This window comes from Argentina silus, assembly GCF_951799395.1.
Source record: "Argentina silus genome assembly, chromosome: 10".
Taxonomy (NCBI): domain Eukaryota; kingdom Metazoa; phylum Chordata; class Actinopteri; order Argentiniformes; family Argentinidae; genus Argentina; species Argentina silus.
This window is the reverse complement of record NC_139664.1, coordinates 1763738-1786237: the sequence shown is the minus strand read 5'-3', so window position 1 is coordinate 1786237 and position 22500 is coordinate 1763738. Positions and strand designations below refer to the sequence as shown.

The window sequence follows — 22500 nt, the reverse complement described above, 5'->3', positions numbered from 1 at the left end:
TTCTGCGTTCTGGCTGTGATTGGTTGAGAGCTGTGGTAACAGGCTGTGATTGGTTGTCTCCATAGCAACGCGTCCTGCACCACCAACTGCCTGGCTCCGCTGGCCAAGGTCATCCACGACAACTTCGGCATCGATGAGGCTCTCATGGTGAGTCCTGTCTGACCTCACTTCCTGTCTGAACCCACTTCCTGTCTGATCTCTACATTTATATTTTTGAATATAATGACTTACAACTCCTCCTTCCCCCTCCTTCCCCTCCCCTCCCTCCCTCCCTCCCTCCCTCCCCCCTCCCAGACTACGGTCCACGCCTACACGGCCACTCAGAAGACGGTGGACGGTCCGTCAGCGAAGGCATGGCGTGACGGCCGTGGCGCCCACCAGAACATCATCCCCGCCTCCACCGGCGCCGCCAAGGCCGTGGGCAAGGTCATCCCCGAACTCAACGGGTCAGTGTGTGTGTGTGTGTGTGTGTGTGTGTGTGTGTGTGTGTGTGTGTGTGTGAGTGTGAATGTGAATGTGAATGTGAGTGTGTGTGTGTGTGTGTGTGTGTGTGTGTGTGTGTGTGTGTGTGTGTGTGTGTGTGTGTGAGAGAGTCTATTGTGATAGAATATAATTGACTACAATAGACAGACCCTCTCTCTCTCTCTGTGTCTCTCTCTCTCTCTCTCTCTCTCTCTGTGTCTCTCTCTCTCTCTCTCTCTGTGTCTCTCTCTCTCTCTCTGTGTTTCTCTCTCTCTCTCTGTCTCTCTCTCTGTGTGTGTGTCTCTCTCTCTCTCTCTCTCTCTCTCTCTCTCTCTAACCCATTCTAGTGAATAACTGACATGTTTATATAACCAACCTACACAGTCAACATGATGAAACTCTACCCCCCCCCACAGGAAGCTGACGGGCATGGCGTTCCGTGTGCCCGTGGCTGACGTGTCGGTGGTGGACCTGACCTGCCGCCTGACCCGGCCCGCCAGCTACGCCAGCATCAAGGACGCCGTCAGGAAGGCGGCCCATGGGCCCATGAAGGGTTACCTAGGATACACAGAGGACTCCGTAAGTCACCAATCACAGCACACACAGGATCCACCAATCAGAGCACACACAGGCTCCACCAATCACAGCACACACAGGCTCCACCAATCACGACTGCAGTCTCATGTCGAGATAATGTTTATAAGCATGTTAATAATAATAGTAATAAACTCTATTTATCACCTTTGAATAATATAATATAATAATAATACTAATACTAATAGTAATAATAATAATGCTGATCTCTGATTGGCTGCTTCCCTGTGAGCAGAGGTCACATGACTGTGTGGGTTAGTTGTGTTTGACGGCGGCCATCTTGACTGCTCCCCAGGTGGTGTCCTCTGACTTCATCGGGGACACCCACTCCTCCATCTTTGATGCTGGCGCCGGCATCTCCCTCAACGACAACTTCGTCAAACTCATTTCCTGGTGAGTTCCTGTCGGCCACACCCACTTCTTGTTCACACTTCATATGAGCTCTCAACTAAATAATGACAACTGTTCTCCCCCCCTCTCTTTCTCCCCCTCTCTCTCTCTCTCTCTCTCTCTCTCTCTCTCTTTCTTTCTCTCCCTCTCTCTCTCTCCCTCCCCCCCCCCCTCCAGGTATGATAATGAGTTTGGCTACAGCCATCGTGTGGCTGACCTGTTGATGTACATGCATTCCAAGGAGTAACGTCCTGCCTCTCCCTGGAGTCAGGAACGGGACCACACCCCTCTTCTTTTACACCCCCCGCCCTTCATAGCCATAGTGTCACGCCCTAACACCCCCCAGACCACCCCCACCTCTCTCCCAGGCGTCGGTCTCTGTCTGGAGCAGTAGGTGTGTGTGAGTGTGTGTTCCTCTGTGATGAAGACGGTTTTACAGTGTTTGTCTGTGTGTCCCAGAGGCTCCTCCCACCGGCTCCTCCCTCTGGCTCCTCCCACTGGCTGTTTCATTCCTATTGGTGTAAAGACAAGCTATTGTAACACAGCTAAAAAAAAACATTAATAAATCTGAAAAACCTTTAAGAGTGTCTGTGTCGTTGCCTTTAAGAGTGCCTGTGTCATTGCCTTTAAGAGGCAACACATCTACATCTACATCTACATCTTAACGGTCCCTTCTAAAGACCTCTTCATCCCCACTACCCCTCTGTACAAGTTTCTCTACTGTAAATAAATGAATAATAGAAAAAATGTATTAATAAAGTAATTCTTCCTTCTTCTAGCATTGTGACTGCCAATGGCCCCTGGTCTGAGCATAGATCACTTTATCTTATGATGACTGATGGATAGATTATTAAACAAATGTATTTGTTGTAAGTCTCTTTGGATAAAGGCGTCTGTAAATGTAAAGAGTTTCTCCTTTCCAGTTTGTTAGAAGAACATGTTTACTCTGAGATTCCTAGGATGGATGATAAATAAACTGGTCTTGTGCCGACAGTCAGACCAGGGCTGTAAAAGGCCTGAGCTATACTGGTCTAGTCTGGGCTGTACTGGCCTGGCCTGGGCTGTACTGGTAACAAATCACATTTTATTTGTCAAGTACACAATGGACAGGATACAGTGCAATGAAATGCTTTAGGGCAAGCAGCTCCTCGACAACGCAACAATTAACAATGCAATGCAATAATAATAATAATAATAGGAAACAGTAACATAAGGTGTCATAGACCGACACAGCCCTCTCCCTGATCACCCGGGAGACGAGAACGCTGGAAAGGACGACGTGACAGGAAGACATCCCGACCGGCGGACGGCGGCCCTGAATGCTGCTCAGTCTGAAACCCTAGGCGCCATCTAGTGGAGACATTACGAACTTATAACACACATTTCTATTCATCCATCGTCAACTCAAAGATACAAATGATTACATTCCATAGGGATATTTGCTGTGAATCTGACACATAGCGTGTGTCTGTAGTTTAATACATGTACAGTATTTAGCTGGAAACATGCGCATCATGAAGTTGCTTTGCAGTTGAATACGTTGTAATATATATATAGAATATGTCAGATAAATAGTTGTTGGACTTGATGTCGTTCTCTCAATAATCATGCAGGAAAGGCACTGTACAAAGGTTAATATATGAGCCTCAATCATCGATAAGATATAGATTTGAATGGCGGAAAGATTGGAAGCTGTAATCGAGGGTAGCCGGAATAGTTCCGAGGTAACACTCGTGTAACTTCCGTTCTTCATTCAGTTCCAGGCGCTCGCGTCGCTCGACCCTCCGTCAGAGTTACACTCCAAACTACAGACTACAGACTACCAACTACAGACTACCAACTACAGACAGGTCAGGATGGTTGATATTTATACGCGTAAAAATGTCCCTGATGAAGAGATGACAGAAACATGTTGTAGTCTTGTGGCAGGGAGAGGCTGCAAGGCGACCAGATCATCTCTGCAGAAACTCAACAAATGTTGTTTAATTTAACTGTGTAATCAACTGTTTAGACTTCGCTCCTCACACACATACAGGTCTTGTTCAGCCTTACTAGCGAACGGAACCCACGGACATGACAGTCGACTGTCCCCTTTGACAGCTGAGCTAGGTAGCTAATGCTAGGTGGCTAATGCTAGGTGGCTAATGGTAGCCCGGTGGTGTGTCGGTAGTTAATGGTAGCCCGGTGGTGTGTCGGTAGTTAATGGTAGCCCGGTGGTGTGTCGGTAGTTAATGGTAGCCCGGTGGTGTGTCGGTAGTTAATGGTAGCCCGGTGGTGTGTCGGTAGTTAATCCGTGTCTCCGGTGACAGGGTCGTGACCAGATCTGCAGCTCCGTTGGAAGCATGACGCTGTTTCACTTCGGGAATTGCTTCGCCTTGGCGTACTTCCCCTATTTCATCACCTACAAGTGCAGCGGACTGTAAGTATTCCATGAGGAGTTTATTCATATTCATATTATTAGACCGGTCTTGAATACCGTGTGTTATCAGGCTGAATGCTCTGACCACCAGACAGACGCCCTGTTGTAGCAGGAGGTTGAAATGTTCTCCTTAATCTGCTTTGTAATGTCAGCAGTTTGGTAATGAGGGGTCAGACAATCCTCTTATGGGGGGGGGGGTCGTGGTCCTTCTGTCCCTGCCACTGCAGACACTAGACAGTGGGACATTGTGGTGTGAGTTCAGTAGATGTTACAGGACGTTGTATTATTATTATTAATTAATGAGTATTAATGATGTCACCAACTGTGTTGTAGATCAGAGTATAATGCGTTCTGGAGGTGTGTCCAAGCTGGAGCCACGTACCTGTTTGTACAACTCTGCAAGGTGAACACACACACACACACACGAGTGATAGGAAGCTGCTGTTCTGCTACCACTCTTTATGCTCTGGAAACTGTGTTTCAGATGCTGTTAGCTTCATTAGCATAATGCCCCCTGTGTTTCAGATGCTGTTCCTCGCCACGTTCTTCCCCACCTGGGAGGGAGGAGCTGGAGTCTACGACTTTGTCGGGGTAGGCTGCGATGGCAGTGATGTCATAATGGGGCTGTCCTCTCTGTTCAAACCACCCGAAACAGCTTCTGCACCAACCTGACCGTGTGTGTGTGTGTGTGTGTGTGTGTGTGTGTGTGTGGCAGGAGTTCATGAAGGCGACGGTGGACCTGGCGGACCTCCTGGGTCTCCACCTGGTGATGTCCCGCAACGCCGGGAAGGGAGAGTACAAGATCATGGTGGCCGCCATGGGGTGGTCTACCGCTGAGCTGGTCATGTCCAGGTGAGGGGGGGGGGGGGGGTCTACCGCTGAGCTGGTCATGTCCAGGTGAGGGGGGGGTCTACCGCTGAGCTGGTCATGTCCAGGTGAAGGGGGGGGGGGGGGGGGGGGTCTACCGCTGAGCTGGTCATGTCCAGGTGAGGGGGGGGGGGTCTACCGCTGAGCTGGTCATGTCCAGGGGGGCGGGTACTATGGATCGCTTTGTCTCTGACACCACTGGGACCATTGTGACAGAACTATGGTGAATGATGCGTGTTGCCATAGCAATGGGATATTGGATGCCAACAGGAGAGTACATCTGTCTCAGATAACACTCACAACAAGCTCTGGTTAAACTTCCACTCTGACCTTGACCCTAGCCCTGACCCTAACCCCTGACCCTGACCCTCAAACACACACAAGGCTGTAAGAAGCAGACCAGCATGACACCTTGTGGTACTAGTGGTAGTCTAGTCTTGTGGTAGTCTAGTCTTGTGGTAGTCTAACGGTTGAATAACTGTTCAGTCTAACGGTTGAATAACTGTTCAGTCTAACGGTTGAATAACTGTCTACATTCATGGGGACAACATGTTTACTAGACACTTAGGTGTCTCTCCCTCCCTCCCTCCCTCCCTCTCTTCTCCCCCCCAGGTGTCTGCCTCTGTGGGTGGGGGCCAGGGGCATCGAGTTTGACTGGAAGTACATTCAGATGAGCTTCGACTCCAACATCAGCCTGGTGAGTCCCTCTCTGACCCCATGAGGATGAAGATGTGGTTCTCTGTCTGCCTGTGGAGAGATGATGATGATGGTGGTGGTGGTGATGATGAAGATGTGTTTCTCTGTGTCACCCTGGGCAGATCCACTACATCGCCATGGCAGCGGTGGTGTGGATGTTCACACGCTACGACCTTCCAAAGAGCTTCCGCCTGCCTGTCACCGTGTTGCTGGGGCTGTGTGTGTACAAGGCCTTCCTCATGGAGTAGGTGACAGGCAGGCAGACAGACACTCACACACACTGAATACTGTGTAGAGATGACATGGGCTTCATGTACTAACTACCCCACACCACAAGAGGGCGTAATAAGCTCAGCTACCACAGACTAGGAGATCATCTGCTGCATTTGGAACACACACACACACACACACACACACACACACTCTCTCTCACACAATGGTGTCATATAATAATCCTTATGTATCTGCTACTTACTACACTCATATTCAAGTGAATAACTGACGTTTATATAACCAACCTACAGAGTCAACATGATGACACACTAACTTTTGCTCTCCTTCCCTCCCTCTCCCCCCCTCCCCCCCCCCCCCCCCTACAGGCTGTTTGTCCATGTGTTCATGTTGGGCAGCTGGACGGCTCTGCTGGTGAAGGCAGTGTTGACGGGGGCTGTCTCCCTCTGCTCCCTGTTCTTGTTCGTCATGCTGGTGCACAGCAACTAGAGTCGCTGACTGGGGGGGGGGGGGGTCTCCCAGACACAGACGAAGACAAGCACTGGACTGAGTCACTTTGTAGGGGAACCCTCCATAGGGGACGCTCTTCAGTGTCGGAGGCTTCTTCTGGTCTGGAGAAACAGCCTGTGACCTGGTTGATATGAATGACATAATTTGTTCATACCCATCCTCTGAAGATGAATTTTGTATCGCTCACAAATGGAGCAAGAATATGATCATTGATGATTCAACTTTTTTTGTGTTACAATATTTCGTTCGTATTTGTTGTTTGTTATTGAGCTGCTGTGATCTGTTGAGTATTTATAACAAGAGTTTGTATGGAAGCCGAGCCTTTTTAGCCTTGTGAAACTACCCTGACATCAGGGGAGGCTGGTGGAGGTAGAAATTGGAGGACGGGCTCATTGTAATGTATGGAACGGAATCAGGAGTGGTATCAAAAACTCATTCCATATCATGCATTACAATGAGCCCGTCCTCCAGTTTCTACCTCCATCAGCCTCCCCTGCCTGACATGTTGAGAGGTTTAATCTCAAGCTTACTATGAAATGGTATTTCATCACATGACTGTCAGGAATGTCAGTAAGACCACATGAAACGGTTTGTCTGTCTGTCTTTAACATGAGTGGAATAAATAGGCCTTTCTATGCTCCTGTGTCTCCCTTGAGTTTATTCCCCTGCATCCTATAGAACATGCTTTAAAGGGGAAGTTTACCTGAAATCCATGTTCATGTGTACAGTGGAAAGCTTCGGAAAGTATTCAGACCCCTTCACTTTTTCCACATTTTCTTGTGTTATAGACTCAACAAATTTTTTTTGCCATCAATCCACACCCAATACCCCACAATGACAAGCTCAAATGCAAAAATATCATCAACAGATCACTCTAAGTTGAATTGAGTCCATCTTAATGCAAGGATAATAGTTAATGTGATTTTGGAATTAATATCTTGGTTTATATAGAGTCCCTGGTTTGCGTAGGAATCAATTACACACGGTGTGGATCAGGTTGCCATTACAAACTGAGCAAATGGAGAGGAACAAAACCTCTCAGGAATGCGACCCTGAGGCCTGGGGAGACTTACAAAAATCTACAAAGTTGAATGGTGGAGAGGAAAAAGCAGTCGATGGAACAACATCGTCTCAGTCACTCAAAATTGGTCTATAACCAAGTGACCAAAAAGAATCCTTTAATGGAAAACAATCTCTCATATCCATAATTGTGTTTGCAACAATGAATTCAGGTGATACAGGAAAGAAAGTGGCTGGAAATGTTTATTTGATTTTACCACAAATCATTAAGTTTCTGCACCATGCCTCATGTGACCAGTGACAGATTAGATCAGACCAATCAGCTGCACCAGGTTCTGGGTGTGTTCGTCACCGGCCGAGAGTTTGTCAGGATCAAGAGAAGATTATGAAATTTATTGAGTTGGTAGTGACATCCTAATCTACACAGTGTGTAATTGATTCCTATGCAAACCAGAGACTATAAAAAACAAAACTTGTTGACTTGAATGTTGATGACATTTTTGCATTTGGCCAAATTTTAATAGTGACATAGCAACAGGTCTGAATACTTAGTAAATGAGGTATTTCTGTATTTCAAGACATTTCTGAAAATGTGACCCTGCTCTACTCTGACCTGCTCTACTCTGGCCCTGCTCTACTCTGACTCTGCTCTACTCTGACCTGCTCTACTCTGACCTGCTCTACTCTGACCCTGCTCTACTCTGACCTGCTCTACTCTGACTCTGCTCTACTCTGACCTGCTCTACTCTGACCCTGCTCTACTCTGACCTGCTCTACTCTGGCCCTGCTCTACTCTGACTCTGCTCTACTCTGACCTGCTCTACTCTGACTCTGCTCTACTCTGACCTGCTCTACTCTGGCCTGCTCTACTCTGGCCTGCTCTACTCTGACTCTGCTCTACTCTGACCTGCTCTACTCTACTATGCCAGTGATTCCCAGAGAGCAGCAGGTGCTGTTCAACAGAAGGACCTCATGTGGGAGGGAGAGGGGCATCTTGGGAGTTGTAGGAATTGACTCAAATGGGCAATTTGGAACATCAGGACAGATGAGGGCATTCAAAGCAAGATATCTTGACTTTTTTTTTTTAATGTGTCTACGAATAAATAAGGATTGTGTTGTCCATAACAGTTCACACTCTACAAACACAGCTGGGTTAGGGTCAGATATCCAGGCCTAGCCTTATCACACTCCCTATTATCTACCCTTCTAGCTAACACCATTATCTACCCCTACTAGCTAACACCATTATCTACCCCTACTAGCTAACACCATTATCTACCCTTCTAGCTAACACCATTATCTACCCTTCTAGCTGACACCATTATCTACCCTTCTAGCTAACACCATTATCTACCCTTCTAGCTGACACCATTATCTACCCCTACTAGCTAACACCATTATCTACCCCTACTAGCTAACACCATTATCTACCCTTCTAGCTAACACCATTATCTACCCTTCTAGCTAACACCATTATCTAACCCTTCTAGCTAACACCATTATCTACCCCTACTAGCTAACACCATTATCTACCCTTCTAGCTAACACCATTATCTACCCTTCTAGCTAACACCATTATCTACCCTTCTAGCTAACACCATTATCTACCCTTCTAGCTAACACCATTATCTACCCTTCTAGCTAACACCATTATCTAACCCTTCTAGCTAACACCATTATCTACCCTTCTAGCTAACACCATTATCTACCCTTCTAGCTAACACCATTATCTACCCTTCTAGCTAACACCATTATCTACCCTTCTAGCTAACACCATTATCTAACCCGATAGGGCTCTTGTCTCCATGGGGACAGACACACAGTAGAGGATTGAGTCAGGTTCCTGAGAGAGAAACTCTTTAGTTTCTGTTCCCACACCTATCACCTGTCCTCTATGAATGACACCACACCCACCCACACACACACACACACAAACACCCACGTTAATGCCAATCACACACACACACACGCATACGCACACGCACACACACACACACACACACACACACACACGTTAATGCCAATCACACACACACACACACACGCACACACACACGTTAATGCCAATCACACACACACACACACACACACATACACACGTTAATGCCAATCACACAAGATTCAAGATTCAAGATTCAAGATTCTTTATTTGTCACGTGCATACAAGTATACAGTGAAATGCAAAAGTGACAGTGCCACAGAGTAGTGCAACAATACAATAGTTTTAAAATACAATAAAATAAAAATAGAAGTACTAAAAAATATACAGTATGGACAGTATAAACAATATGAACAGTATAACCAGTAAGCATATAAGTAAGCAATATAAATAGCAGATGGATGATTATGTGTGTGCATATGTGTTAAGATGACAGTGCATGTGTGAGTGACTTGAGGGGGGCACTGGTGGGGTCATTGTTGATGATTCTGATGGCGTGGGGGAAGAAACTCAGCCTTAGCCTCTCTGTTCTTGCTGCATGACAGCGGAGGCGTTTTCCTGACCGCAGCGGCTGGAACAGTCCATGTTTCGGGTGGTGAGGGTCCTTCATAATCCTGTAGGCTCTGGTCCTACACCTCCTGGTGTACAGGACATGGAGAGGGGGGGTTGGAGCTCCCATGGTTTTTTCTGCCAGGTGTACCACCCTGTGCAGAGCTCGCCTGTCCTGGGCCGTGCTGTTACCGTACCAGATGGTGATGTTGCCAGCCAGGATGCTCTCCACAGCTCCAGAGTAGAAGGACTGAAGGATCCTCCGGGAGACTCTGAATTTCCTCAGCTGCCTGAGATGGAACAGGCGCTGCCTTGCCTTTCCCACCAGAGAACTGATGTGGGTAGTCCAGGTCAGGTCTTCTGAGATGTGGACTCCCAGGTATTTAAAACTGCTCACCCTGTCCACAGCAGTTCCTCCGATGTCCAGCGGTGTGTAGGCCCTTAGTTTTTGTGCTCTCCCGAAGTCCACAATCAGCTCTTTTGTCTTGGAGACATTCAGGATGAGACTGTTCTCCTGACACCAGAGTGACAGGTCCGCCACCTCGTCCAGGTAGCCTTTCTCATTGTTATCTGAGATCAGCCCCACCACGACCGTGTCGTCCGCAAACTTGATGATGGAGTTTTCGCTGGACTTAGCCACACAGTCGTGGGTGTACAGGGAGTAGAGGAGGGGACTAAGGACACAGCCCTGGGGGGACCCAGTGCTCAGTGTGAGTGAGCTGGAGGTGTGTCTACCCACCCTGACCACCTGTGGCCTGGCCGTCAGAAAGTCCAGGATCCAGGCACACAGGGGAATGTTCAGTCCTAGACCACACACACACACACACACACACACACACACACATGTTAATGCCAATCACACACACACACACACACACACACACACACACACACACACACGCACCCACCCACCCACCCACCCACCCACCCACCCACACACACACCCACACACACACGTTAATGCCAATCACACACACACACACACACACACGTTAATGCCAATCACACACACACACACACACACACACACGTTAATGCCAATCACACACACACACGTTAATGCCAATCATACACCCACCCACACACACACACACACATTAATGCCAATCACACACACACACACACACGCGCACACACACACACACACCCACACACACATATACATTAATGCCAATCACACACACACACACACACACACACACACACACACACACACACACACACACACACGTTAATGCCAATCACACACACACACACACACACACACACGTTAATGCCAATCATACACCCACACACACACACACACACACACACACACACACGTTAATGCCAATCACACACACACACACACACACACACACACCTTTGTGTATGAATGCCAGCCAGGTTCTATTGCCACTGGAGAGAATAGAGAATCCCAGTCCTCAGTACTCTGCTGTACTCAAGCTATACTAAATCAGGTAAATATATGCAACAGATTTCAATTTCTTCAAACATGACTTCTCAACTATATTCAAGCTTTCAGACATGGAATAGGCAATATTTCCATACTATCATTTGAATCATTTGAATGTGTCTGTGGATCATGAGTTCTGCTCCAGGGTGAAACTGTCTTCAGCTGGTGCCGGTACCAGAGGTGGTTGGGAATCACTCCTGTGAGGATGGCCTCTGGCTATAATGGTTCATGTCTGTGGCATCCCGACGAGAGGTCCCCGGTTCAACCATGCCCTAACCCTAACTGTGAACCACTAACCCTAACCATGAACCACTAACCCTAACCATGAACCACTAACCCTAACCACCCCCCTCTGGACCCCTCCTCTCCCCCCTGCTCTGGACCCCTCCTCTGGACCTCTCCTCTGGGGCCACAGCTAATCTCTCCTCCCTGATCTGGAGCTCTCCTCTGGGACCCACAGCTCATCCCTCCAGCCTCGCTCTCTGTGGCTGGCTGAACCTCGCTGGGCCTCTACTGAACAAAGGCGCCATTGTGGGTGGAAGTATGTGGGCTCTGACAATGGCTGGACTATGGAGGCTGTGAGGCTGAAACCTACGGGACCTCACAGTGAGGCACAGCCAGCAACGGTCACTACGTCAACAGTGTACACAACTATGTCTAGTATATGTCTATACTACACTGTACATCGCAGTGGGCCGGAATAGAATATGTTTTAAATTAATTAATGTGCTTTAATGTACACCTGTAATAAGCATCGGGATCTCCAACCATCTCTGGTTGGTGAGGTAATCCCCCCCCCCTCCACCCTCCCTCCCTCTCTCCCACCTCTCTCACCCATCTCCATCAGCCCTCCTCAGATGTGTTATTGAGGTGGACGTCGGCTCCGGGCTCGGTTCTTCAGTCACCATGTCGTCCGGCCGGTATCTTCTCCACCACGGCTTGATGCTGCCCACCGTGGCCCACTCCGAGGCCAGCCTGAGACACGCCCACGCCTTAGCCGTCCACGACACCGACGTGTTCGTCGTTACTTATCCCAAATCAGGTACTTTATCTTTTTCCTCTTGTCTCTTAACTCACAGACGCGTGGTTGGAGAGTTATTTTATTATTATTTATTATTTAGCGGCAGTTTGCAGCAGGACTTGAGGTTATTGGTTGAGTGATAAAAAATACTGGGATAAAAAAAAAAGGAAAGTTATTTGGTGTTGTGGGCGTTTTTACTTTTCCTTGCGCATCCGCGCGTAAACCGTCCGGAATATCTCCGGTTTAGCACTAAAACTAAAGTCCGGACCTCGTCGGGTGTAAAGGAGGCTCCCTGCCTCCGCTGAGATGAGTTCTGATGGGAGGTATCTGGTCCACCACGGCCTGCTGTGTCCCAGAGAGACTCACTCCGAGGACAGTCTCACATTCGCCAGTGAGTTCCAAGTTAAAGACGACGACGTGTTTGTGGCTGTTTACCCGAAGTCAGGTGAGATGCTGCTGGATGAGACGTGGGATTTACAACTGGTCCTAATATGGTTATTACCGAGCTTCTGCCTTAAAGGTTTACACCATTTCAATATTCTTATGCTTTTGTGGTCGTCAAATGAGTAAACCGTGGTTTTAGAAACGTACTGGTTGGTTTCGTTCTCGGGTCGGAACTCCAACATGAATGCATTCCAGTCGTTTTGAAGCGGAAACAATTCTTCAACTAAAGTTTGTGATCCATAATTAAAGTTAAACATACACGATACATACACATACACGACTGTTAACAATCAAATATGTTATATGTTATTATAGATTAATGCTGTTTACAGTTTTACTACTGTATTTACTGTCGAAATCAGCGTGTTTTCTGACGAGGTGAAGGGAAAGATTAGTGAATGATTACAGCGGACACGTCCCAACACTTCACCTGGGACGAGTTTCCCACTGGGACCCTCCGTTCTGCTGGCTGTTTCCCACTGGGACCCTCCGTTCTGCTGGCTGTTTCCCACTCCGGAACTCGGAGGCTATCTCCGAGTATCCTACAGCTGCTGAAGGAATCAAGCCAGATAAAGGTCAGCACTGGAGGGACTAGTTTTTCTGCGTCTCGCCGCCGGGGACGGAGAACAGCGAGCCGCCCGACCGGAGCTCAGCTGTTCCGACACGCTGGGGAATGTCAAACATGCGCTCCTGGAACAACACCTGGCCTGATCTCAACACACGTGTTTCATTTTTATTTCGCCTGAGAATATGCGAAATGTAAATGAATGCCTAGCGCCATTACACGAAAGTGCAGAGCACACAAATCAAATCAAACCAAAGTTTATGGATCAAATACACGATATACAGGATATGGTGCAATGAAATGTAGGTTTGCTTTAGGGCTAGCAACTCCTGAACAATGCAATAATCAACAATTAACAATGCCATGCAATATAATAATAATAATAATAATAATTTAAAAACAATAACATAAATAAATGGCATAGTAATTGGCAGCAGAAAGTCAACAATAATGGGAGTAGCAACAGCACGCGTGTGTAACAGAGTAAATGGAATAGATCCCTGAGGTTGCTGTTGGTGTCCAGGCACCACGTGGATGCAGGAGATCATCCCCCTGCTCCTGAACGGAGGGGACCTGACTCCGGTGACCACCATCCCCAACTGGGACCGGGTCCCCTGGCTGGAGGAGACCCGAGCTGCCCTGGTCCTAGACCAGCTGACCTCCCCCCGCGCCATGGTCTCCCACCTGCCCTACAGCCTCATGCCCCCCTCCTTCCTCTCCTCCAAGGCCAAGGTACACCCCCCCTCCTCTCCTCCAAGGCCAAGGTACACCCCCCCTCCTCTCCTCCAAGGCCAAGGTACACCCCCCCTCCCCTCTCCTCCAAGGTACTCCTCTCCTCCAAGGCCAAGGTACACCCCCCCTCCCCCTTCCTCTCCTCCAAGGTACACCCCCCCTCCTCTCCTCCAAGGTACACCTCTCCTCCAAGGTACACCCCCCCCCCCCCCTCTCCTCCAAGGCCAAGGTACACCCCCCCTCCCCCTTCCTATCCTCCAAGGCTAAGGTACACCCCTCTCTCCCTCCCTCCCCCCTCCTCTCCTCCAAAGCCAAGGTGTTAAACAGCCCTTAGTTCCATCCATGTGTGTTGTACAGGCTAACAGGGCTGGTGTTTGTGACCTCCAGGTGATCTACGTCACCAGAAACCCCAAAGATGTCATGGTGTCCTCCTTCCACTTCCACCAGATGGCCAGCTTCCTGGACGACCCCGGGACCTTCCAGGAGTTCATGGACAAGTTCCTGTCAGGGCAGGGTGAGGCTTCCTATCTGAGTGAACCATGAATGAGTGTGTGTGGGTTTGATTGGCATTAACGTGTGCTGTTGGTGAGTGTGTGTGTGTGTGTGTGTGTGTGTGTGTTGTGATTGGCATTAACATGTGCTGTGTGTGTGTGTGTGTGTGTGTGTGTGTGTCTGTGTGTGTGTGTGTGTGTGTGTGTGTGAGACAGTGCTGTTTGGGAAGTGGACGGACCATGTGAAGAGCTGGAGGAACCCAGAGCTGGGGGAGAGGATTCTGTACATCACCTATGAAGAGATGGTCCAGGTGAGCAGAACCAGAACCAGAGACACACGGACACAACAGAGAGGCTAGGGGAGGCTGGCGGAGGCTAGGGGAGGTCGGCGGAGGCTGGTGGAGGCTAGGGGAGGCTGGTGGAGGCTAGGGGAGGCTGGCGGGGGCTAGGGGAGGCTGGCAGAGGCCTGGGGAGGTCGGTGGAGGCCTGGTGTAGAGGCTATCCACCTCTACACCAATCAAATGCTTACAAATCCATTTAAACATTTACATCCAGTGTCTGTCTGTTTCTCTTTGTCTGTCTGTGTTTGTGTCTGTTTGTGTGTGTCTGTGTCTATGTCTGTCTGTTTGTATGTGTCTGTTTGTGTGTGTCTGTGTCTATGTCTGTTTGTGTGTGTGTCTGTGTGCGTGCGTGTCTGTCTGTCTGTGTGTGTGTGTGTGTGCGTCTGTGTTTGTGTGTCTGCGTGCGTGTCTGTGTGTGTGTCTACAGGACCTCCGGGGGGCGCTGGTGAGGTTCTCCAGGTTCTTAGGCCGCAGCCTGAGTGAGGAGGCGTTGCAGCGCGTGACGGAACACTGCTCCTTCAGCAACATGAAGACCAACCGCATGTCCAACTACTCCCTGGTGCCCCAGGACATCATGGACAGCAGCAAGTCTCCCTTCCTCAGGAAAGGTAGAGGGACACGTAGCAGAGGGGGTTAGGACTCACACTCTGGTGGCAGGGTAGCCCTGTCTGTGACCTCTGTAGTCCTGCCTGGGACCTCTGTAGCCCTGCCTGTGACCTCTGTAGCCCTGTCTGTGACCTCTGTAGCCCTGTCTGTGACCTCTGTAGCCCTGCCTGGGACCTCTGTAGCCCTGCCTGGGACCTCTGTAGCCCTGCCTGTGACCTCTGTAGCCCTGTCTGTGACCTCTGTAGCCCTGTCTGTGACCTCTGTAGCCCTGCCTGGGACCTCTGTAGTCCTGCCTGGGACCTCTGTAGCCCTGCCTGGGACCTCTGTAGCCCTGCCTGGGACCTCTGTAGCCCTGTCTGTGACCTCTGTAGCCCTGCCTGGGACCTCTGTAGCCCTCGTACCTCCAGTATGACCTCTGGGTCGAAGGCTTTACGTCTGTGGCGTCCATGCGGGAGGACCCCTCGCTGGTTACACACACAGACCCCAAACCACCCTGAGAGGGGGAGAGAGGGAGGGAGACCGAGAGGGAGGGAGACCACCCTGGCACCTGGTTATATTACTGGACAACTTTATTGCTCACAGTGAAGCCAGAATCTGTATAAGCAATTAAATAGTCTCTGCCTCTTTGAATTGATCTGTCCTAGTAAATCTCTCCCCCCCCCTCTCTCTCAGGGATTTCTGGGGACTGGAAGAATCATTTCAGCCCTGAGCAGGAAGCCAGGTTCACGGCTGTGGTGAAAAAGGAGATGGAGGAAGTGAGCGTTGCCTTCCCCTGGGACCAGGAGTGACATGACACTACAGCTGAGTTACGACAGGAGAAACACACACACTCTCTACAGGCATCTGACCTTCACACACACACACACACACACACACCATTTCAACACTTCTCACACTCACAAATGTGGAAAAGCCCTCTTCTAAAGACTTCTTCACCCCCACTACCCCCCTATACAAGTTTCTCCTGTTAATAAAAAAAAAAAAAAGATTACTTTATCTTATGATGACTGATGGATAGATGATTCACTTACTTAAACAAATGTATTTGTTGTAAGTCGCTTTGGATAAAGGCGTCTGCTGAATGCCATAAATGGAAAATGTAAATGTAAAATAAGAGGCTGAGATAGAAAAAGACTGTTTTACAGTGCTGTACTGTACACACAACCTTATTCTCCCGGAAGTTTCAGTGTCAACTCACTAGCTATCCGGTTCTTACTCACCAACACAAACAAACTAACTTCCTTATGCTGCAGAAACAGACTCCTGCTCTCCTCTCCACACTGTCCAGGCTGAAGACAGCAGCTGAACACAGCTGCAATCCAGACCAAGCACCACATAGGACGCTCAGTAGTCCAGAACGTCACATGTGGCCAGCTGGCCTGATGGTGTGTACCGTATGCTGTGGTTATTCTGTGGCTGAACTAACTCATAGTTTCACATTGAACTGGTTGTTGAAGAACTATTAGGCTACATTACACTGAGGTCCAGACACTTGTGATCTCCCGCCTTGACTACTGCAACACACTCTTGGCCGGTCTCCCCGCCTCCTCCATCAGACCTCTGCAGCTCATCCAGAACGCTGCCGCCCGTCTGGTGTTCAACCTCCCTAAATTCTCCCATGTCACCCCCCTCCTCCACACCCTCCACTGGCTCCTGGTAGCAGCTCGCATCAGATTCAAGACCCTGGTGCTCGCCTACCGGGCAGCAAAGGGAACAGCCCCTCCCTACTTGCAAGCAATGGTCAGCTTCCCACTGCTGTCAGGACTGCAGAGTCACTACCTATCTTCCGCCGTAGATTGAAGACCCATCTCTTCAGGCTACATCTTGACTGTCCCTCCTAAAGACCTCTTCATCCCCACTACCCCCCTGTACAGTTTCTCTACTGTAAATAAAAAAAATTAAAAAAGTAATTCTTCTAGCATTGTGTCTGCCATTGGCCCCTGGTCCAGCATAGATTTGTTGTTCTTATGATGACTGATGGATAGATGATTCACTTACTGAGACAAATGTATTTGTTGTAAGTCGCTTTGGATAAAGGCGTCTGCTAAATGTCTAAAATGAGCCGTCTAGTGATTCAAGCCCATGTCTTTATCAACGTACTGGTCTATATAACCTCATACTGGTCTATAACCTCATACTGGTCTATATAACCTCATACTGGTCTATAACCTCATACTGGTCTATAACCTCATACTGGTCTATATAACCTCATACTGGTCTATAACCTCATACTGGTCTATAACCTCATACTGGTCTATATAACCTCATACTGGTCTATAACCTCATACTGGTCTATAACCTCATTAGAAATGTCTGGTCTAAAAACAGGATCTCATTGATGCAGTTTAATGCAAATGTTCACAACAGGAGGTGGGGGGGGAGTTCTGGGGGACAGAGGAGGTGGGATAGAACAGGAGGTGGGGGGGCAGAGGAGGTGGGAGAGGACAGAGGAGGTGGGGGGACAGAGGAGGTGGGGGGGCAGTCCTGAGGGACAGAGAAGACTCTGGCTGTTATTCTGAAGCCCTCTTGTCAACCTCACGGGCCATTTGACATAAAGCACACGGCTCGCAGAAGATGTTCTCACACCAGTCTGACAGAATGTTGCCCTAGAGAGGGAGAGAGAGAGAGAGGGAGAGAGAGAGAGGGAGGGAGGGGGAGAGAGAGAGAGAGAGGGGGATGGAGAGAGGGAGAGAGAGAGAGAGGGGGAGGGAGAGAGAGAGAGAGAGAGGGGGGGATGGAGAGAGGGAGAGAGAGAGGGAGGGGGATGGAGAGAGGGAGAGAGAGAGAGAGATTGTTAGGACCACTGCTTGGTCCCATTATCAGTTTAAAAACAAAAAAAGTGCTAATTTCTAATTGCTTTTTCTGAAAGCAATACAATGGCCAGGATGAGGAAAATGACAGATATGGCTTCATTTGTTGAATTTTGAGTTAATTTGATTAAACAATATTGTAGTCCAAGATTTACTCAAAATGTACTGTGCAAAATGTACTGAAATGTGTGATTCTGACTGTTAATTACTATATTTTTTGTTGTGTGTGACCAGTGTCTCCCTGAAAGACTCAAAGACTCACCAATTTACAGCCACAACCAGCAACATAAACACTTTGCATACCTGAATATTATACCTCTCCCTCATGTTGGTCCTTAACAAGGCGGAATACCCTGGGATCTGAGGGAGGAGGAAACACTCTCCATACTTCTCTGCCAGCTGGCAGCCCAGGATGGGTGGGCAAAAGAATCCGAGGAGGCCTGGTGGGGATGAATGAATAGAGAAGTGAATGAGAAGCGTTTTAAATATCAGGCCATTCAATTGTATAATAGTTAACATGATGCAGTGGCCAAATTCAGTATCCATATAAGAAGCTATAGCATAGGCTGCAACTCTCTGACTGACATGTCCGTCGGTCCGCACAGCAGTCCATCAGCCCGGTGCTCCAGCCCGTCGTCGGGCCAGCCTGGCCAGGGAGTGCTCGGACTTGGGATCCGGGTTGGGTCGTGTTAGTACTCGGCTCGTCAAAGACGTTACACATGCTTCTGCAACAACACACGTCTCAGTTGAACGGCTGGTTTCTGGTTTAGCTACAGATAGGAACTAAGTAGGTAGCTAGCGAACGTAGCTCTTAGCTACTCTACGCTAATTTGGTTGGATTCTCATCATAATCGAAAATCACATTTTCATCTGCTTATTATTTTTTTTAAAAGCTATACATTTACTTTATAACGTTTACCTTTTTCTTTTGTGAATTAGTTTTATCCAAACTGAGATAATAGTGTTATTAGCTAGAAGGTGGCTTACCTGGTCTAACGGTTAGGCTGAGGAATCTTTCGTTGCTAGGAAACGGAATCAGAGGCGACTTCAAACTGCGTTCAAATCTAAACTCATCGTCATCACCACCATCACCATCATTACCATCATCATCACCATCATTGTGGGTCTGTATTTTGTTCAGTTATAATCAGCTCTTGTTTTTTCAAGGCAAAATGCTCAGCTTCATAGGACTTCTACATTACAAAAGTCGTTTTATGTTAGATTGACCTAGAGAAACAAAAAATCTATGTTGGACCAAGGCTAACTCACTGTCTCACTGTCTCACTGACTCACTGACTCACTGTCTCACTGACTCACTGTCTCACTGACTCACTGTCTCACTGTCTCACTGACTCATAAATCATATGAAGCCATCAGATGTTTTTTTACATGTTGTTTTATTCAGAGGTATGTTTCCTCTCACTGCATCTGGTGTTTGAGTTCTCTGGCCATCTGACACAGAGCACACTGTCCGCAGAACATGTGCACCGTCCAGTCGTCCACAACGCTGCCCTTCAGGAGGGGAGGAGGGGGAGGAGAGGGGGAGACACTGGTCACACACAACACTGTTGTCAGCCTTTAAGGCTGGGCCTACTGCTAACTTCAAGTGACGTGGTTTGGGTCTAGAAGGTGCCATCAGTTTCAATTACTTTCAAATAAAAATGGTTCAGTTACTACTTTAGCAAAATATGCAAGGAAAGCTTTTTCTCAAAAATGTACCTAGTGTGTATTTCTCTTGCAGTATAAATTCACATGAATCAAAATCATATAGCCCCATGTACTGTCAGCCCAAGCTGTCTGAGCTGGTCGTGAAGTTCCTGAGGCCTGTATCAGGTGTTGGTGTTTAGGTGTGTAACAGTCATAGTTCCTGAGGCCTGTATCAGGTGTTGGTGTTTAGGTGTGTAACAGTCATAGTTCCTGAGGCCTGTATCAGGTGTTGGTGTTTAGGTGTGTAACAGCTGTAGTTCTCACTGGGATGTTGTATCTCTGCCTCATCCCTGAGCGCATCATGGCCATAGACATAGGCAGCAGGGGGAGACAAAAGCATTCCCCATAGCGCTCAGCCATCTGGCAGGCTAGCACCATCGGGCAGAAGGCACCACACAGGCCTGGAAGACACAACAACATAAACATTTTCAAACTTTAATCTTTAACAATTTATGTTTCCTGACTGTGCTTTCTATCTATTCTTGTTCTCTCCATGTAATGTTGTGTCTTTGAGTACTGAGAAAAGCGCTCTACAAAAGAAATGCATTTGTATTACTATTATTATTACTTATTACTTTAGCTTGAATATGTTAGCATTGCTTTTGACATGGTAAGGTATGGATCAGTGTTTTGTGTCCATTCCAGCCCCGACTCACAGACTTTCTTGTCCAGGCAGCAGTCTAACATCTGTGTGTCCCACTTGGACTGTTTAGTGACCACCGTCACTGCTGCAGGCTTTGATTGGTTGACCACCACCACAGCCGCAGGCTTTGGTTGGCCCGTTACTGCTCTGTCATATCCAGACCTGCTGACTGGAACAGAGATGTAGTTAAAATATGGGATTAAGGCCACAATCATCATGACATTACCTATTGCATGTCTTCACAAGTGGACTCATGCTAAGCACAGGACATATTTAATGCACATTGTATATGAAACCTGAGGTCCTCAGTTGGGTCAAATGATTGGTATAATTACACATAATTTATACAGGCACTCAAATATCTGATTGATAATTAATTCTGAATTGAAAGTAGTGATCAAGAAGTTGGCCAATTTAATGAGACAGTTTAGGCCTATTTAATATCTACTGATGCTAATATCACCTTAGAGCTGTGCTTCTTCCAGCCTGTAACTGATACTTGTGTATGTGTGTGTGTGTATATGCAATATGTGTCTTGGGTGTCTTGGATAATAGCTGTTGTAAAAAACGGACAATAAAGATTGTTTTGTTTTGTTTTGTTTTGTCAGTTATTGGCTCGGAGTCCTGCTGAGAGTTTTTAGAGTTAGGCTTATTATGTATTTATCCAACTATGTATGGTTAACAGTAGGATTAGAGTAGTAGCCTGATGTGATGTTCGATCTAGGGCAGGTATTTGTTAATGTACCAGCATTAGATAACATTAGGATTAGCCTGGGCCTGTATGTTGGCCTCTACAAAACAAAACAAAACAATCTTTATTGTCCGTTTTTTACAACAGCTATTATCCAAGACCGTTTAGTCCGTTGGATCAGGACCGGTGACCGCACTCGTTCACATCACCGGGAATTACATTCATTATCAGATGTACTTGGTCTGAGAAAATGTCAGTTTGATTTTCAAACTAAATACGTTCTAACTACCATCTAACTGCCAACGCTAAAGCCACCATCTCGACTCAGACATCGAGGTTTCTCTAGTATCTGTTTCTGCCGTTTCTTCTCCTCACATTAAAAACACAACCGGGCAGGTTCTGCTGCTCACACCGAGTTACTGTACGAGTTCAGCAGCTTCTCTGAACATTTATCGATTTAGTTTAGTTTTTACCTTCGTTTCTCTCCATGTTACTGTGTGTCGGTAACTGTCTGAAGTTGATGTGAATTATGTTCTTAGAACGTGAGACGAAATTGAATGTAAACATTCGTGATTGGTGAACTGGCCAGAGGTCGTTATGTTCTTATTGTATTGCATCGATTGATATTGTCAAGCTTGTTCTTCTGAATATATTGAAAATATGTATTTTAAATGTAAATATAAATTGCATTCATTTAGGCTACTTGAAAAAGAAATGCAAAATGTAGACTATTATATTGTAACGTTTTCATTATATTTAATTTAGGTGTAGGCAGGCTAATGAAAACATTTGTCTCTAAATTAAATTAATTCAAAAAGTATAGGCCCATGTCTTCATTGTCAGTGATGTTTAAACCATTTTGGAAACACAGCAAACAACTAAATGAATGTAGTCTAAATAAAGTTGAATAGACAAACATAATGCACAATGACAATGGTTCTTTGGGAGTATTTAGAATGCTATCATATGATTGAATAACAGGGAGTACAAACATCTGTCTGCTATATTGCTGCCATTTTTCTTGGGTTTCCGTTTAGGATGTTTCTTCCAAACATATCCAGTCTGTCATTTTACACACATCATTAAGCTGGCTGCCTGGCTGTGATAGTTTTAGTTTCCAACCAAATGTTTGTGATTGTGAGGAGCAACAGGAAAAGCAGTGTTTTATGAATGAAGATCTGTCCATTTTCTTCTCTGCCCGTTGCCGTTTCTCATGAGTAAATGCTTTACAACGTTAACTGATGGTAAAGTACCATAGAACCATATCTGATGTCAGACAATCATCCTATGTTCATGTTTTAGCAGATTACATAATA

General features: G+C 47.3%; 3 protein-coding genes across 7 annotated transcripts in view; all 3 read left to right on the top strand.

Annotated features, from left to right (window-relative positions):
* The window catches only part of gapdhs (glyceraldehyde-3-phosphate dehydrogenase, spermatogenic), a 12074-nt gene extending 10046 nt beyond the window's left edge, over nucleotides 1-2028 (top strand). Inside the window, exons 7-11 of the mRNA XM_083678045.1 lie at nucleotides 66-147; nucleotides 295-446; nucleotides 879-1041; nucleotides 1352-1449; nucleotides 1624-2028. Coding sequence (XP_083534171.1) covers nucleotides 66-147; nucleotides 295-446; nucleotides 879-1041; nucleotides 1352-1449; nucleotides 1624-1693 — 565 coding nt within the window. The 3' untranslated portion in view covers nucleotides 1694-2028. The remainder of the gene's footprint in view (nucleotides 1-65; nucleotides 148-294; nucleotides 447-878; nucleotides 1042-1351; nucleotides 1450-1623) is intronic.
* Nucleotides 2029-3202: 1174 nt separating this feature from the next.
* tmem147 (transmembrane protein 147) lies at nucleotides 3203-6797 on the top strand. The gene is made up of 8 exons (XM_083678053.1): nucleotides 3203-3296; nucleotides 3756-3865; nucleotides 4199-4268; nucleotides 4391-4456; nucleotides 4581-4717; nucleotides 5345-5429; nucleotides 5551-5672; nucleotides 6028-6797. The coding sequence occupies exons 2-8, from the start codon at nucleotides 3789-3791 to the stop codon at nucleotides 6146-6148; spliced, it is 678 nt and encodes a 225-aa protein (XP_083534179.1). The 5' UTR covers nucleotides 3203-3296; nucleotides 3756-3788; the 3' UTR covers nucleotides 6149-6797.
* Nucleotides 6798-11982: 5185 nt separating this feature from the next.
* sult2st3 (sulfotransferase family 2, cytosolic sulfotransferase 3) lies at nucleotides 11983-17243 on the top strand. Of its 5 annotated transcripts, none has more exons than XM_083678049.1 (7): nucleotides 12228-12599; nucleotides 13687-13895; nucleotides 14283-14409; nucleotides 14603-14697; nucleotides 15155-15335; nucleotides 16006-16138; nucleotides 16622-17243. In XM_083678049.1, exons 1-6 carry the CDS (start codon nucleotides 12461-12463, stop codon nucleotides 16119-16121), a joined length of 867 nt encoding a protein of 288 aa, XP_083534175.1. In that variant the 5' UTR covers nucleotides 12228-12460; the 3' UTR covers nucleotides 16122-16138; nucleotides 16622-17243. The 5 variants fall into 5 exon arrangements, with proteins under 5 accessions (XP_083534176.1, XP_083534175.1, XP_083534174.1 ...); XM_083678048.1 differs by having other exon boundaries at nucleotides 16587-17243; XM_083678050.1 differs by lacking the exon at nucleotides 12228-12599 and adding an exon at nucleotides 11983-12175 and having other exon boundaries at nucleotides 16006-17243.
* Nucleotides 17244-22500: the final 5257 nt, after the last annotated feature.

Coding starts and splice junctions, on each gene's coding strand:
- tmem147 (XM_083678053.1), top strand. CDS start 3,789: ATGACGCTGTTTCACTTCGGGAATTGCTTCGCCTTGGCGTACTTCCCC. Junction 4,269..4,390: donor TGTTTGTACAACTCTGCAAG/GTGAACACACAC, acceptor CCTGTGTTTCAG/ATGCTGTTCCTCGCCACGTT. Junction 5,673..6,027: donor TACAAGGCCTTCCTCATGGA/GTAGGTGACAGG, acceptor CCCCCCCTACAG/GCTGTTTGTCCATGTGTTCA.
- sult2st3 (XM_083678049.1), top strand. CDS start 12,461: ATGAGTTCTGATGGGAGGTATCTGGTCCACCACGGCCTGCTGTGTCCC. Junction 12,600..13,686: donor GGCTGTTTACCCGAAGTCAG/GTGAGATGCTGC, acceptor GTTGGTGTCCAG/GCACCACGTGGATGCAGGAG. Junction 13,896..14,282: donor TCCTCTCCTCCAAGGCCAAG/GTACACCCCCCC, acceptor TGTGACCTCCAG/GTGATCTACGTCACCAGAAA.